The 16643-nt window shown below is 41.1% G+C and overlaps 1 protein-coding gene across 5 annotated transcripts in view; it reads right to left on the reverse strand.

The window, feature by feature from the left end:
- Positions 1-15936, reverse strand: part of BICDL1 (BICD family like cargo adaptor 1) — an 87809-nt gene extending 71873 nt beyond the window's left edge. For all 5 annotated transcript variants that reach the window (XM_081802093.1, XM_081802090.1, XM_081802092.1 and 2 more), the window contains exons 1-2: positions 15479-15936; positions 7524-7739 (exon numbers count right to left, since the gene is read on the reverse strand). In XM_081802093.1, coding sequence (XP_081658219.1) covers positions 7524-7739; positions 15479-15907 — 645 coding nt within the window. In that variant the 5' untranslated portion in view covers positions 15908-15936. The remainder of the gene's footprint in view (positions 1-7523; positions 7740-15478) is intronic.
- Positions 15937-16643: the final 707 nt, after the last annotated feature.

The raw sequence follows: 16643 nt of genomic DNA on the forward strand, positions 1-16643 counted from the left end.
GTGTACATATGTTATTGAATATATGGAACCCCCAAGGAAAGTGGCACCACTGTGAACACCTTCCACAGACAGCACAAACATCCAAGAGTTGGACCTGTTGGCAAGAAACACCTCAAAATGGTTGTTGTGGGTTGAAATTCATATGTCGAAGTCCAAACTCCAGTACCTCAGAATGTGACCTTTTTGGAGACAAAGTCTTTACAGTGGTAATCAAATTAAAACACTGGGCCCCAATCCAATATGTTGTTCTTATAGGGAGAGGAAATTTGGGAACAGAGAGTTACATATGGGGGAAAGAGACACAAGGAGAAGACAGCCATCTACAAGCCAAGGAGCAAGATCTGGAACAGATCCTTCCTCCATAGCCCTAGAAAGGAATCAACCTTTAAGACACCTTGATTTTGGATTTCCAGCCTCCAGAACTGTGAGACAATACACTTCCGTTGTTTAAGCTACCCAGTCTGTGGTACTTTGTTATAGCAGCCCAGCACACCAATACAGCTTTCTACAACCTTCTAAAATTTTTAAGTCATCTTGGCTCTTCAGTCAAGAATAAATGTTAGGATTTTTTTTTTTCATTAAAAAAAATCCATAGAGCGTTAGAAATCCATGGGGAAATAAACAGTGTTGAGACAGTAATCCACATAGAAAGCATAACTGGATTCCTATGTCATATCACACTACAAAGTTAAGGTCTAGATAAAGATCTAAATGTAAAAAGCCTTAAGTTTTTGTAATTAACATGGGAAATTATCTTTATGACTTGGAAAACAGGATAAAGCAGAACACAAAAGAAGAAATCATAAAGGAAATGACTGATAAATTTGACTTCACTGAAAGGACACACTTCTGTTCAGTAAAAGACTCCATAAACAAAGTGAAAATATAACAGTATTAAGAACTTGTAAAAACACACTTACACACCAGTAAGAAAATAGGTGAAGGATACAAACAGGTGATTCACAATAAACATAAAAACAAAGATGCCCAACCTCACCAGCAATTCATGAAATAAAAATTAAGACAATAAAAATTCAAAAAACTCACAGCAGTAAAAATTCCATTTCATACAGGAGACTGATTTTTAAAACCGGACAGTAACCAAGTGTTGGTGAAGATGTGAACAATCACACCTACTGGCTCTCACACACACTGCTAAGTAAGAATGTAAATTTGTACAATTTTGGAGAGTCATTTGGCAATATCTCATGAAGCTGAAGAGGTCTTTACTCTTGGACCAAGCAGTTCCACTCCTAGATTTATGAGAGTAACTCAAATATATGAGCACAAGAAGAAAAGGTACAAGAATAGTCACTATAGGAAAGTGTGTATTAATGGAAAATTGGGAAAAACTTAAATGTTTATCAACAAAAGAATGGAAAATATATTGTACTACATTTGCACAAATAATAAACGACTGAAATAAATGAACTAGAGCTGTATTTATTAATATAGGTCAATCCCTAAAACATAACCTTGAGCCAAAAGAATGAGGTATAGAATGATGTGAATATGATGCTGCCATTTATTTAATGTTTGAAAAGTGCAAAAAATTATTATACATTGTTAATGGATATGGTATACATAATGGAATACATATGTTCATATACATGCACACACATGTGTGCATGTGTGTAATATAAACACATGAATAGGAAGAAGAGTAAATGGAAAAGTGGAGAAGACATGAGACCCTCAAATGTTCTCAATTACGTTTTATCTCTTTAAAAAATCAGTATGACAAAATGTTAAGATTTTACAAAGGTGGATTTGTATTATTCTCTGCAGTTTTCTGTGTGCTTCAAGTATGTCATATTTTTTTTAAAAGATTTTATTTATTTATTTGACACAGAGAGAGCACGCGCAAGCACAAGCAGCGGGAGCAGCAGGCAGAGGGAGAGGGAGAAGCAGACTCCCCACGGAGCAGGGAGCCCAACATGGGGCTCGATCCCAGGACACTGGGATCATGACCTGAGCCGAAAGCAGATGCTCAACCAACTGAGCCACCCAGGCGCCCTGTTATGGTTTTTAAAATGGAAAATGCAAAAATCTATATAATTATCCAAAAATTATAACCCAGTACATAATAAACAGTCACTAAGGATATATATATTCAGTCCTGCGGTCTGAAGCCCTGACCCCTTGTAGAGAAAATGGGATTAGGATTAAGCATATGGGTCTGCTGTTGGTAGGATTAGGGGTGAGGAAAGGACAGGGGAGAAAAGGTACAGATGATATTTCATGTACAAAACTGCAGGGAAAAGTGTAAGAAAATTTCCTAGCCAGTTCCTACAAACTCTAGAACTATGTTATTTCGGGAAAGGAAAATTTTAGTAGTTCCTGAGCCATTTTAAAGCCTCCCCGTCTTTTCTTTTAAAGAAGAAATCAATCATTTTTCCTATTCTTTGGTCAACAAGCGCTCAAGTCTGACCTTAGTGTTTACAAGGATGTGTGAGCAGTGTTTTATTAGTACAAACTGTGAAAATGACTTAACTCTTACTGAAGTTTCTAATACTACTGAGATTCATTTTGAAAATATGTCAACTCCTTCTGAAGGCTGAAAAGGCTAAAGAAGCTTGTCATTACTGACATGATTATTATTATGAACAAGACTGTTCCTATACTGTCCAAATCACTATTTTGACTTGCTGCCCTACATGCAAACTGTAAGAACTTTCCACAGTGCCTAAACTGTGGTATAAGCTGTAGCAGGTCAAATTAGTGAATGATCACTTTAGAACACTTTAACACTGATCAAAACACTGTTATCTTTGCTGCTGCTGTTGGGGAGAAAATCATCTGGGGGCTCTGGAGGAGTCTGCTGTAATGCTATTGAAAATTACTGTATTAGGTATGTATCAGAGGGAATCTCAAAAAACCTCCATTTTAAGTTTTACATGAAAATACTCCTCTTAGGCGACAAGCATGGCCCATGTCTCTCCTCTTCTCTTCCTGAAAGCAAGGCCCACTGTATTCTTTCTACTTTTGAGATAGGATAAGTGTCTAGCATGCTCTATTAAACCCCACTGTAAGGATGCCTGGGTGGCTCAGTCAGTTAAGCATCTGCCTTCGGCTCAGCTCATGATCCCAGGGTCCTGGGATCGAGTCCTGCATCGGGCTCCTTGCTCAGCGGGGAGCCTGCTTCTCCCTCTGCCCGCCTCTCCCCCTGCTTGTGCTTTCTCTCTCTCTCTCTGACAAATAAATAAAATCTAAAAGAAACAAAAACAAACAAAAAGCCACTGTCAATGCCATCATGGTGTTACTTTCTAACTCAGAAAGTGAACTACACTTTCTCCAAATATGTCAGCCTGAGTTTCACAAAAATGAAACTCACAGAATTTTAGAAGCTAGAAGAGAATTTAGAGGGCATTTTGTCCAAATGAACAAATAAACTCGAATAACAGTATCCCCAGATATATCAAGCAGTGTCTACGGGATACGAGACACCACAGAATGAACCTGACTCAATTCCTAGAAGGATCATTTTTACTCAAATATTTCTGAATAGAGATTTAACTGCAAGACAAAACATTTTCAGGCACTAATATATGCTGGGGATACTTCAGATTCTTCTGCCATCAGGTTAGAATTCCAATGTTTGACCAGATGCAGAAATCCCCTCTATGTGAAGAAGACATGATAATTATAAATCATGGCTACCATTTACTGAGCACTTACAATATGCTAGGCACTGTGGTTAGAGTTTTACATATACTATCTCATTTAGTCCTCCTAACACTATCAGGTAACAGTAATAGTTGTTTGTTTCTATTTTGCAAAGGAGGAAACTAAGCTTAAAAAAGGTGAAAAACTAGGGGCGCCTGGGTGGCTCAGTTGGTTAAGCGACTGCCTTCGGCTCAGGTCATGATCCTGGAGTCCCTGGATTGAGTCCCGCATCGGGCTCCCTGCTCAGCAAGGAACCTGCTTCTCCCTCTGACCCTCCCCCCTCTCATGTGCTCTCTCTCTCTCGTTCTCTCTGTCTCAAATAAATAAATAAAAAATCTTTAAAAAAAAAAAAAAAAGGTGAAAAACTTTCCCATGTTCACCCAGCTAGTAAATAGCAGAGTCGGTGTTTGGCCCAGGGCTGTCTGGCTCCAAAACCTATGACCTTAATTGCTGCCTCAGGAATCTGAAACTGAGGCACAGGAACCATAAGTCTTAAATTAGAAAAGCCTTAAACAAGCCATGTGCCTTTCTGTCCCTCAAGTTTTCCCAGCTACAAAATTGGAATACCTATCTCTTCCTTCATGATAATGAGGATCCAGAAGCTCATGGGTTATATATGCCCACAGCATCCTATTTTAGAGCTAAAAAGAAGCCTGGTCACATAAAAACTTGTACATGAATGTTTATGGTAACCTTATTCCTAACAGCCAAAAAGTGGAAACAACCCAAATGTCCATCAACTAATGAATAAGCAAACTGTGTTATATCCAAGAATGGAATATTCTTCAGCTGTAAAAATAAGGTATTGATATATGCTACAATGCAGATGAACCTTGAAACATCATGCTAAGGGAAAGAAGCCAGTCACAAAGAATCACATACGTATGATTTCATTTATATGAAATGTCTAGAACAGGCAAATCCATAGAAACAGAAAGTAGATTAGTGGTTACCAGGGGTCAGGGCATGGGGTAGGGGGTTAGGAGGAATGGACAGTGACTACTAATGGGTATAGGATTTCTTTCTTTTGGGGGGGGGTGAAATGTTCTATAATTAAATAGTGGTGATGGTTGCACAACTCTGAATATATTAAAACCCAGTGAATTTTATACCTTTAAAAAGTAGATGTTATGGTATGTGCATTATATCTCAATAGTGCTGTACTTAAAAAAAACAAAACCTGGAGGCCATGTGGCAAAAGAAATATACTTAAAAATACTTTGAGGGTACTTGGCTGGCTCAGTCTGAAGAGCATGCAGCTCTCGATCTTAGGGTCATGAGTTCGAGCCCTGCATTGGGTATAGAGATTACTAAAAAAAATAAACTTAAAAAAAAAAAAACTTTGGACAAAAGTATCACAAAAATATTGTACTACACTTTAGATACTTATACATTTCATGCTTATAATGGCATGTTATATACACCATAAAAAAGCCTGGCCTACCTCTGCTGGTTTTCTTGTCCAAGGGGAATCTTAATTCACTTGAAAGTACTCAACTCCTCTAGTTCCTGAATATCCAGTTAATAAAATGATAAAATACAATCTAAACTGGCTATTGATGGAAACCCCAGGGGCTTGTCCTGCTTAAAAAGAAAAAGGGAAAAAAAGCCACAAAACTCACCAAGGGCCTACATTCAAGGCCAAAAAGGATAACAAGAATCTAGATCTAGTGGAAATGTTATCTTCCTATATCTTTTTGGGAACAGCTTATCAGGATTTTCTACAGAGAAATTAGGCAAAGGAACCTCAACTATAAAAGTACTATTATTAAGGGGTGCCTGGGTGGCTCAGTCGTTAAGCGTCTGCCTTCGGCTCGGGTCATGATCCCAGGGTCCTGGGATCGAGCCCCACATCGGGCTCCCTGCTCCGCGGGAAGCCTGCTTCTCTCTCTCCCACTCCCCCTGCTTGTGTTCCCTCTCTCGCTGTGTCTCTCTCTGTCAAATAAGTAAATAAAATCTTAAAAAAAAAAAAAGTACTATTATTAAAACAACCCATCAACATTCATACACTGCAGCATAACAAACACATTATCTTACTTTCGTTTCAACAACACTTGTATAAGGTTTGGATTTTTACCCCCATTTTATAGGTAAAGAAAGTGAGGCACAAACAAGGTCATCCAGTCAACGAGAAGCAGAGTCAAGATTCAACATGCATGTAAATTCCAAGGTCTCTGCTCTTCTGCTATGTCATGTTAATATTTGCTTTCTCCCTTCATTTCTCTTGGCCACCTATCTTTCACCAGATCAGAGAGTGGAGTTGAGTCTGTTTCTGCTCACATTATTTTGTAACATGAACTTACCCCAAGAAATAATTTCCCCTTTAATTGTTCTGGTTTGCTGTATTCCCTGCATAGATGCCCATAAGAAACACTGGCTCAGAATAAGTATTAAGTCAATGCTGTTGAACAAATAAATAAATCTGGCGAGGTGTATCCAGTTAGTTTAATCTTTCATGAATAATGAATAAAGACTCAAAACCTAAAAATCTTACAAAATCCCTTCCCAGTTATTGCAAAAGGTTTTAGAAAGGAGTCAGAAATGTTGCTACTGAACTGGCCTTGAAATGACTTCTTGAAGAACTGTCCAACTCTTCCCTTCCAGCCAATCAAATGATGATTTAATCCCTTAGATGGGAAGCCTGCAGGCAAGATCTTTAGCTCTACTTATCATCTGGATTCTCACCTTTCACATGAGTTGACATTTCCTGCAATTAGCTATTTTCCAAGTTATCAGGCATCTCTTTTTTCCCTTCCTTCTTCCTTCCCTCTCTCCCTCCCCCTCCTTCCCACCTTTATTCCCACCTTTATTCTCCCCCTACCTCATCTCCCTTTCTCTAGTGGGAGCATTTACCTCACACTTCCTAGTGAAGCACAAAGGTACCCATGGGAAGCAACTATGACAAACTAATGAAATAACTTCGCACGGTATTACCCATTGAATTAGTGGAAATGCCAAGAATCTACCATGTGCTGCTCTAGCTAAGCCTTTTCCAAAAACCTAAGCATGACCTATGGGATGAGATCGGACTAGAAGTTCTTTTTTCCTCTGATAACTGAAGAATTAATAGTTTTATTTTCAACACATAAGAAGGACTGAGGTACCATAGTAAATCCAGCTCTTAATTTTCAAAAGTAGGTGGATTTAAAGGCCAGGGCATTAACAACATTCCTGCATTTGTTAAAAAGGTATGTTCTGTATTTAAATTAGATTTCTACCTATTCAGCCCTCAAACTCAAACTTGCAATGATTTCACAGTCTTAACCTTGGTTAATTAATACTTTCATGACACCACCCTATAAATGTACAAGATTTTTTACTTAATATGAAATAAAAAGAGCAAGTTTTAAACACAGATACGCATATACCTCCTTTCACATTTAAATATGAAGAAATGTACATTCACAAATGTAACATCAATGAAAATCTTTAGCTCTAGTAATTTTCCCTAAGCTTTTCAGTTTAAGGATGGCACCATTTAATATTTGAACTAAATGCATTAACATAATTTTACCCATGACAGACTTTCTCTAGGTAAGGAATCATAGACTTTTATAGCTTTCTGGAATGTCAGAAATCATTTGGCACAATTCTTTCATTTTATAAATGAAAAAACTCCCAAGTTAAGCGTTTGTCAAAGTCTCAAAGTTTAATGACAGGTAAGGATTTTGGCTCCTGACTCCTAGTTCACACAGCTAAAGTTCTCATTAGGTGAAAAATATTCAACTTGTTGATATCAACACCAAAGGCAGCAAAAATCAGAACTCCTATTACCATATGTATGACCAACATCACACAGCAGCTCTGGTTTCAACTTTCAGTATTTTTGTACCATAAATTCTTAACTTGTGACTTACTCTGCTGAGTTGATCCAATAACCTCTGGTTCTGTTCTGATAATTCCTGGACAGCCCGTGTTTTTTCTCGATCTGCTTCCCGTAGATGAACCTGCTGCCTCTCCAACTCATCCTGAAGTTGTTTCACATCACTCTCCAGCTCTGACACGCGCCCTTCCCATTCCCCTTCTCGGTTTTCAAATCGTCTTCTTAGTTCGTGTTTCTCTTGTTCTAAGTGCTGGGTAAGAAGCAAAGAGGATTTAAAAACTGTTCAAAATTCACAGCCTTTTGCTTTTTTCTCTTATCACACTTTCCTAACTTTTCTTTTTCCCAGCCAGTCAGCACAACAAAACACTCTGCCACATGGGAAAAGTTGCCTATTTCACAGGTACAGGGACATTCCTTTCTTGCAAAGTAGGGAAGGAGTTTGGCTTCACAAAGAAAATGCCATTCCTATTTAAAATGCTTAATATTACCACGTTTATTCTTTTTCTTGAGAATGGGATTGTGGACTTAGGAATTCACTTGAAATTCAGCAAGTCACCGAGTTAACTGGTGAACTATACATTTAAACAACTTAAAACGAGTCCTTAAGGCTTCTTTTGGAATCATCTATTATGCTTGACATAATACCAGGCACTCAGAATCAAAGAATTTTCAGAGATGGAAAGAACTCCAGAGATCCTTCAGATTAACCATCTTTTTTTACAAATGAGGTAACCGAAGATAAGAGGTCAAGTAATAAGCTCAAGGTCAATACTAGTAAATGGCAGAGCTGGGATTTGTGTTTAAGTCATTGGACTCTGTTAGTGCTCTAAATCACAATTCAATAAATATTTGTTGTGATATAAAGCATTATATTTTGATATCAAGCAAGTTCAACTTCAGATCTGCTTAAATCATGGCCTATTAGCCTTGTACATTTATTTCTGATCCATCCACTCTTTTTTTTCTTTTTAAGATTTTATTTATGTATTTGACAGAGAGAGACACAGCGAGAGAGGGAACACAAGTAGGGGGAGTGGGAGAGGGAGAAGCAGGCTTCCCCCACAGCAGGGAGCCCGATGCGGGGCTCGATCCCAGGACCCTGGGATCATGACCTGAGCTGAAGGCAGACGCTTAACGATTGAGCCACACAGGCGCCCCCATCCATTCATTCTTAAGTACCTATTATGGGTCAGCCACTGTGCTGGGGACACAGTGAAAAGTAAAACAGACATGTCTTTGCCTTTATGCAGCTTTCTTTCTAGTGGGAGAGACTGATAAAAGTAGGGAGTTGTGTGTGACAAATGGTATGCAGTAAAAATACAGATGGCTTGAAGTAGCAGCTCAATAAAAAAGGGTTCCTTTGAAGGAAATAAGAGTACCTTTTTGTTTCTGTGAGACAAATACGGATGTCTCTTTACAGAGGCAAGTATGCTCTACTTGAAAAGCATATTATGTACAAGAAAGCAAAGTCTATACCCCAAGGAGTATATTAAAAAGAAGTTAAAGCAATGGTCCTCAATTCGGGGGGCTCTCAGAAAAGCCCTGATAATAATTGCTGAAAATACACCCTCCTGGACCCGAATCCCAAAGACTGTGATTAGTTAAGAATGGGATGAAGGCTAGACATGCATCTATCTATCCATCAGAATGGGATGAAGGCTAGACATGCATCTATCTATCCATCTATCTGCCTATCTATATTGGCTCTAAAGGAAATTCCAATGCACTGAAGGTTGATATCAAGCACTGTGATAGTTTCAACAAGCTAAGATGAGCATATGAATCTTCTTCAGAGTGGTCAGTCATCTTTTCTACTTGGGAAGCTACGCTCTTATCCTATCCAAGTTCTCACTCTTTGAATATTTTTTGGAATGCTTCTTTTGGAAAGCCTTAAGGGCCAGTGTATACTTATACATGAAAATGAAAATCAGTCCCGTTACTTCACATCTAATAAGAGTCTAAAAAAGAGATCACCCCACTTCATCCTGTCATTTTATTCCCTTCTTTTGCTCTGAATGACTTGTTGATGTTTCTTAAAGTAGAATTTATCCCCAAAAGATGAAAATATACCATGACTGAGCAGTCAAAATAATGTGCCAAAAGATGAAACCAGTGAAATGAAAATTCTGATCACATCAGCAAAGGCAATTTTTACTATAATGTATGGCCTCCCAGGATGACCACTTCTGGGAGATAACTCACTTGGATATAATCACTCTACTATATTTGTTGAAAAAGTCGCATTATAGTTATACTTTATACAGCCTCAGGTTGGAGCATGCAGGGAAAGTAAGGACAAGGGAGGGACTTCTACTCATCAGCATGAGAACTTTCTGCTCTACGCTTCCCTCAACATTGCTAAACTCCAAAAATGAAAATGTTTTAGTCACCGTAGAGACTTCAGAAAGATGAAATGCAGAAACAAATGCTAACTGCAATCCTAAAATTGTGATACTTGGTTTTATTCAGTTTTTCCAAAATGAAAAAGATTGAGCAGAAGGCAACAGCAAGAACTCAGTAATCACACTGTTACTGAGAGGCCAGATAAATTAGGCTTGTGTTCTAAAAGAACAGAGAGACTTAAAAATATTCAGCAAACAGCTGTTAGTGAACAGCCCAACCAAGCAACTAAAACAATCCAATCCACTTGGAGTTGGGGGAGGGTTTGAGACAGGTGGTGCTGATCAGTCTATTCTGTCCTTATAGTTCTTTGATCACATGACAAACTTCCTAATTCAGATTTCCCTGAACACTGGAAAAAATCAATCAAGACTTTGCTATTAATGAACGTACAGAATTTAACTTTTTGTTTACTCAAAGAAAGGTTTTCTAGCATTGTATTTTCAACTAAGTGAAATTAACCAGTAAACTCTAGGCAGCATATTGGGAAGTATGGAGGTCGGGGTTGTATGTTATTCATTTTATATGTTATATTTATTTTATGTTACGTATTATTTTAAAAGTTAATATCTACACCTGAAACTAATAATAATGTTACATTATATGTTCATTATACCTCAATAAACAAAAGAAGGAAAGTTAACATCAAAACTGTCAAGGTCATCAAAAACAAGAAAAGTCTAAGAAAATGCTACTGCAAAGAGGAGACTAAGATAGGAAAACTAAATGCAATGTATTCAGGATGGGATCCTGGAACAGAGAAAAAAAAATAGGTAAAGGCTAAGGAAACCTGAATAAACTAAGGAGTTTAGTTAACAATGTATCCATATTGTTTTTTTTTCATTATGGCAAGTGTACCATAATATGTTAATAACAGAGGAAACTGTGCATGGCATATGGAGACTTACTGTACCATCTTTCCATGTTTTTGTAAATCTGAAACCATTCTTAAAAAAATGTTTATTGAAAACTCTGAAAAAAATAAGAGTTAATATCATTAGCCCACCTAAAATTGGTTGTTACAGAAAATGGATTTCTGCAAAGAATCAAAAAAGCAACACCATTCTCCTAAGTCCAAGATATACAATGAAAAAGTACTAATTTTTAAGTGGACCAAGCACTGAACACAAGGACCTCTAGGTTTACCTCCCCAAATCTACTAGTGACTCTCATTATGTGATAATTTTCACTTTACTTGTTCTGCCCTTTAAAAAAACTGTACTAGAATCATAAGAATTGGCCTAAGGAAGGGAGAAGAAAATATAGTTGAGGGAAAAGACTACCTTTGCAGTAAGAGAAAATTCACTCTAAGCTAGAATAGGAAAAAAGGGGATCTTGTATGTTAAAAATGTCTTTAAAAACTAAATATTTAATTTTTGAAGAAAAAAGTATATAAATAAATGCAAGTTAATATCTTAGTTCATATTCTGGGAAAAAAACTAAGGACCTAGCTGGATATAAGATTTGAAAGCAAAAGGGCGGGGGTGACTGGGTGGCTGGGTTGGTTAAGCCTCTGCCCTTGGCTCAGGTCATGATCTCAGGGTCCTGGGATCGAGCCCCCCCATCAGGCTCCCTGCTCAGTGGGGAACCTGCTTCTCCCTCTCCTCCCAGCTTGTGTGCTCTCTCACTATCTCTCTCTCTCAAATAAATAAAATCTTTTAATAAAAAAAATAATAATAAAATCAAAAGGGCTCACTGTAGATGTAGATTAATTTTTTAAAGTAGGCTCTACCCCCAGCATGGAGCCAAGCCATAGGGCCTGAACCCACCACCCAGAGATCAAGACCTGAGATGAGATCAAGAGTCCAGCGCTCAACAGACTGAGCCACCCAGGTGCCTCCAGAAGAAATAAATTTTTAAAAATAACTTTAGGAGTGGGGCACCTGGACGGTGCAGTCAGTTAAGTGTGGGACCCTCAGTTTTGACTGGGGTCTGATCTCAGGGTCCTGAGATGATGGGAGTCCCGCACAGGGCTCCAGGCTCAGCAGGGAGTCTGCTTGGGATTCTCTCTCCCTCTCCCTTGCCTGTGCCCCCCCACCCCCACATTCTCTCTAAAATACATAAATAAATCTTAAAAAAAATAAGTTTAGGGGTTCCTGGTTGGCTCAGTTGGTGGAGTATGGGACTCTTGGTCTTGGGTTATGAGTTTGAGACCCAGAGTGCGCACAGAGATTACCTAAAAAATAAAATCTTAAGGGGCGCCTGGATGGCTCAGTCAGTTAAGCTGCTAACTCTTGATTTCGGCTAAGGTCATCGTCTCAGGGTCCTCGGTTCAAGCCCCACATTTGGCTCCATGCTCAGCAGGGAGTCTGCTTCAGAATTCTCTCTCCCTCTGCATCCCCCACCCTGCTCTCTCTCTCTCCCTAAAATAAATAAATCTTTATTTTTTTTAAGATTTTATTTATTTATGTCAGAGAGAGAGCACAAGCAAGGGAACAGCAGGCAGAGGGAGAAGCAGGATCCCTGAAGAGCAAGGAGCCTGATGTGAGACTCGATCCCAGGACCTTGGGATCATGACCTGGACCAGAGGCAGACGCTTAACCAACTGAGCCACCCAGGCATCCCAAGAAGTAAATCTTTAAAAAGAAATAAAATAAAATCTTTAAAAAAAATAACTTTAGAACTCTAAGCATATGAAAATATAATTCAGTGAATGAATAAAATACAATATAGTCAATTTAAGGGTGGAAAAAAATGACCAAAATCTTCCAGTCTTTCAAATTAAATTAATCTTCAGAGATTACTCTGAGATATACAGGTAAAAAAAATTCTGTTAACCTTTAAACCATTATAGACTTTAAAGAATGTGCCTTTAAATGAGAGTGCAGTATAAAATCAAGACTTTATGTTTTAAATGACAAAACAAAATCTTAGGTTTGGCACACAGAACTGGAAAGCTATTGAGTATTAACTAATGAATAGGTAGAAAAAAATCTTGACAATGGCTTGTCCGTCCTGAAGTTAGAAAGGTGCCAATTTTGAAGTGGTAAGGGAACAGAGGGGACTAAAACAAGACCAATCTCATTATTTAACAATCAAGCCAACATTCTCTCAGAGTCCACTCATATGTTAATCTTTCAAAACAACCTGTGAGAAAATGTGTTTGACTCCACTCACAGTTTGTGGAAAATTACAAATGCTTTTTAAAGTAAGGGCAGGTCCTCTACTCTTAAATATTTAATTTAACTGAAAATATAGCAGAGTGATGGTGTTAAACTTAAGACAGTATTTTGTCTAAGCAGACATTCTAAAATGTAGGCTGCTTAAAAAAATATACTGTGAAGAAAGTTCATTGCAGGTATCACATTAAATCGTCCTCTATTAGGTTTCAGTCAATTAACAAGAATTCAAAGAATTAACAAGGAACTAATGACAATATCTTCATGAGATATTTTTAAATGTACTTTTTAAAAAAACCCAAAATTTTTAATGATAATCTTCAAATATACCTTGAAGAAATAGTATAACAAAACCCTCCAATACTCATCTTCAGTAATGATCAATATTTGGCTTTTAAAAATAAACAGTTTAAAAATGTAAGTATACATAACATAAAATTTACCATCGTAACTATTTTTAAGTGTACAATTGAGTAGTGTTAAGTACATTCACGCTGTGGTGCAACCACAACCTCAGAAATTAGAATAAATTTTTAACACTAGAGTTCATATGGTAACCTGTAGAGGAATGAAGATTTTAGAAACTAAGAGCTTTAAATTATTTATTATTGTCTATTTGGTCAACAGCAAAAAGTCAAAGGTAATTTATTCTTTTACAATAGAACCTTTCTTGTTACACAATTTTTAAATCTTTTTTTGTTGTTGAAGAAATGTACAAAGGCTCCACATGGAACCCAGGATGTGTGTAACTGCACACTCAAGATTACTCTGAAATCTATCAGTAATCAAACTGACTGATATGATGTTCCTTTCAAGTTAGCTGTCTCTTCAATCAAGTCCCTCACTGAAGGAATTTCAAATCACAAGTATAAATCTCTGCAGCAGTACTTTTACATAGAGTCATGTAACCGAATCGCATTTAAAAAAAAAGACACCCTTTTATTTCTAGACCTCTATTTCCAGTGAAAATTAATTCAATTCATTGGGTTGCTTTTTGGCAGTCTACCTATAGGTTTCACAAACCACTTTTCAGAGAGGTATCTCAGGGGTTCATCGACTGGCAGACCTAGTTAACAGGCCAAGTGAACTACAGGGCACTCACTGGTTTCCTTTTTTCCCCCGATTTACTTTTGGTAGGTCGCTAGACTACGCACACACTTAAATCTTACTACAGAAAAGTTTCTGAATCTACATTCTGACTGTTCAACCAGTAGCAGAGATATAGAAGCAGACTAGGGTCAAATTCAGACTTTATTCAGAACTGTACTATTCTCTTGTAACTAAGAATAAAAAGAACTGGTTGCAACCAAACTGGGTAACAACAGTAAATGCACAGGCAAACAAAAAGAAGCTCCTCTCCACTGCCACAGATGCCTCCCACCCCCTTTTTAAAAAAAAATCTCTCTTGGGTGCCTGGGTGGCTCAGTTGGTTAAGCGACTGCCTTCGGCTCAGGTCATGATCCTGGAGTCCCTGGATCGAGTCCCGCATCAGGCTCCCTGCTCGGCAGGGAGTCTGCTTCTCCCTCTGACCCTCCCCCCTCTCATGTGCTCTCTCTCATTCTCTCTCTCTCAAATAAATAAATCTTAAAAAAAAAAAAAATCTCTAATTTAGAAAGGCTGGCATTCCATACCACTTTCAAGGCCCTTTTCCAGTAAAGGGCAAGAAAACAGGCATAGCTCTGAGAAAGACTTTGGTCCAGAGAATTGGCAGAAATTTTACAGACACTCTAAGAGGTATTTATAACAGTTAAAGTAACATGGTTCTCCTAGGTTGCATGTGGCCATCGAATTCCATGCATGAGGCCCGAACACAGAAGCATACTGTTTAAATACAAAATACACATAAATGCCGAGGTCCAAATTAAATCCACTACCAACAGTCACATGCTGAGCCCAGGCTTGCCTGATTTCTGCAATGGAACCACATTTCCTAATCCCTGAGTATTTGAAGGCTATATAAAGCTCCTTTAGGGGCACTTGTTTCCCACAACTCTGAGCTGCCGGTAAGTTAAGACAAGGGCATCTGGAAGCCTTAACGCCAAAACTGGAAGGCTTTAGGCTAACACCCTGATTAGAGATTAACTACTCTGAAAACCTGGAGCATATTTTAAATGCTTCCCGACTTTCTCATTTCTCTCTGTGCAGACATCACCTCAGCGCTGTATAAATTAGTCATACTGTAAGCTCTATTTTAGATGCCGTGTACAATACATATATAGAATGGCCCACAGCGGGGCTGGGGCTGTGCATGGACCCATTTGCTGAAGTCAAGTGGATTCAATGTTGCGCTGGTCTGATAACTGAAAACCCTCCAACCTTCCAGTAAAGGGCAAGGCCCTCCCCCTTAGGTGGTTTTCTGTTGAGGCAGCGTGAGCAAGGAAGGAGTGGGGTGGGTGAGTGGTTCCCGAAGCTGCCCAGGGCCAGGCGGGCTCTCCGTGCTTCCCACCTATCCCACGAGGGACGTCCTCACCTCCAGCTTGTCTGTCAGCTCCTTGTGCATCTGCTCGTACTGCCGGCTCATGTCCTGGTTCCTCTCGAGCAGCGCCTTGCCCAGCCGGGCCGCCAACACCAGATCCTTCTCCTTTTGCCGGATCACCGACAGCAGCTCGGGATCCTGGGGGGGTGGCGGCTGCAGTCCGGACCCCTCGGCCGGAGGCCCGACCTCGGCCTGAGAATGCTCCCCGGGGTCGGACGGCCGTTCCCCAGCCGCCAGCAGCGCCAGCTCCTCCTCTAACGCCAGTTCCAGCTCCCCGGGGCCCCCGGGGAAGGAGACGAGGGCAGTGGCGGCTGGACTCCCGACTGCGTCCGCGACCGCGGCGGGCAGCTCCATGCAGCAGGCGCTGTCCGGCTCGGCGGGTGCTGAAGCGCGGCCGGCCAAGCCCAGGCAGAAGGCGGACATGGCCCGCGCGCGCGGAGCCCGCAGCGGTGCGGCCCGGCCGGCGCGCGCCAGGCTGCAGGGGGGAGGGGCCCCGCCGCGCCGCCCCGCGCCTCGCCTCGCCCCGCGCCGCGGCACGCGCCCCCCGGGTCCCCGCGAGCCCTGGGCGCGGCGCGCGCCGGCCCGCCCCTCCCCCGCGCCGGCGGCACGCGCCCCCACCCCCCGCCCCCGGGCTCAGCTGCTCGGCGCGCGCTGGGGAGGCGGAGGGGGTGGCAGAAGGAAAAGCTGAGGAAGGGAAGACCGAGGGGCGGCGAAGCGGGAGGCGAGGTTGCGAGGAACGCTGCCGCCGACGCCGCCGCCGAGTTTTCAGCCGCCCTGTTGCTGCTGCTGCTGCTGCTGCCGCCGCCGCCGCCGGCCGGGCAGCGCCTCACGGGGCCGGCTGCGTTCCGCTATCGCTGCGACGCTCGCTGCTGCTGCTGCCGGCGGCCGCTCTCTGCAGCCGCGCTCCATGTCCCTCGGCTCGGCGGCAGCCCCAGCAGCGGCGGCGGCGGCGGCTGCTGCAGGCGCCGAGGCGGCGGCTCCACATCGCGCGTCGCGCAGCCCGGCGAGCTCCTTCCTGCCTCCCTCAGCTCCTCCCGCTCGCCGGGCCGGCCGCACCCCGCCCCGCGCTTCCGGCCGCGCCCCCTCTCCCCGCCCCTTGCCGGCGCCTGACGCGCGCGGGCACCTGTTCGCCGCTCCCGCGCGGGATTCGCCGGCTCGC

Source organism: Leptonychotes weddellii, chromosome 13 (assembly GCF_054177405.1).
Source record: "Leptonychotes weddellii isolate Sample4059 chromosome 13, ASM5417740v2, whole genome shotgun sequence".
NCBI classification, from domain to species: Eukaryota; Metazoa; Chordata; class Mammalia; order Carnivora; family Phocidae; genus Leptonychotes; species Leptonychotes weddellii.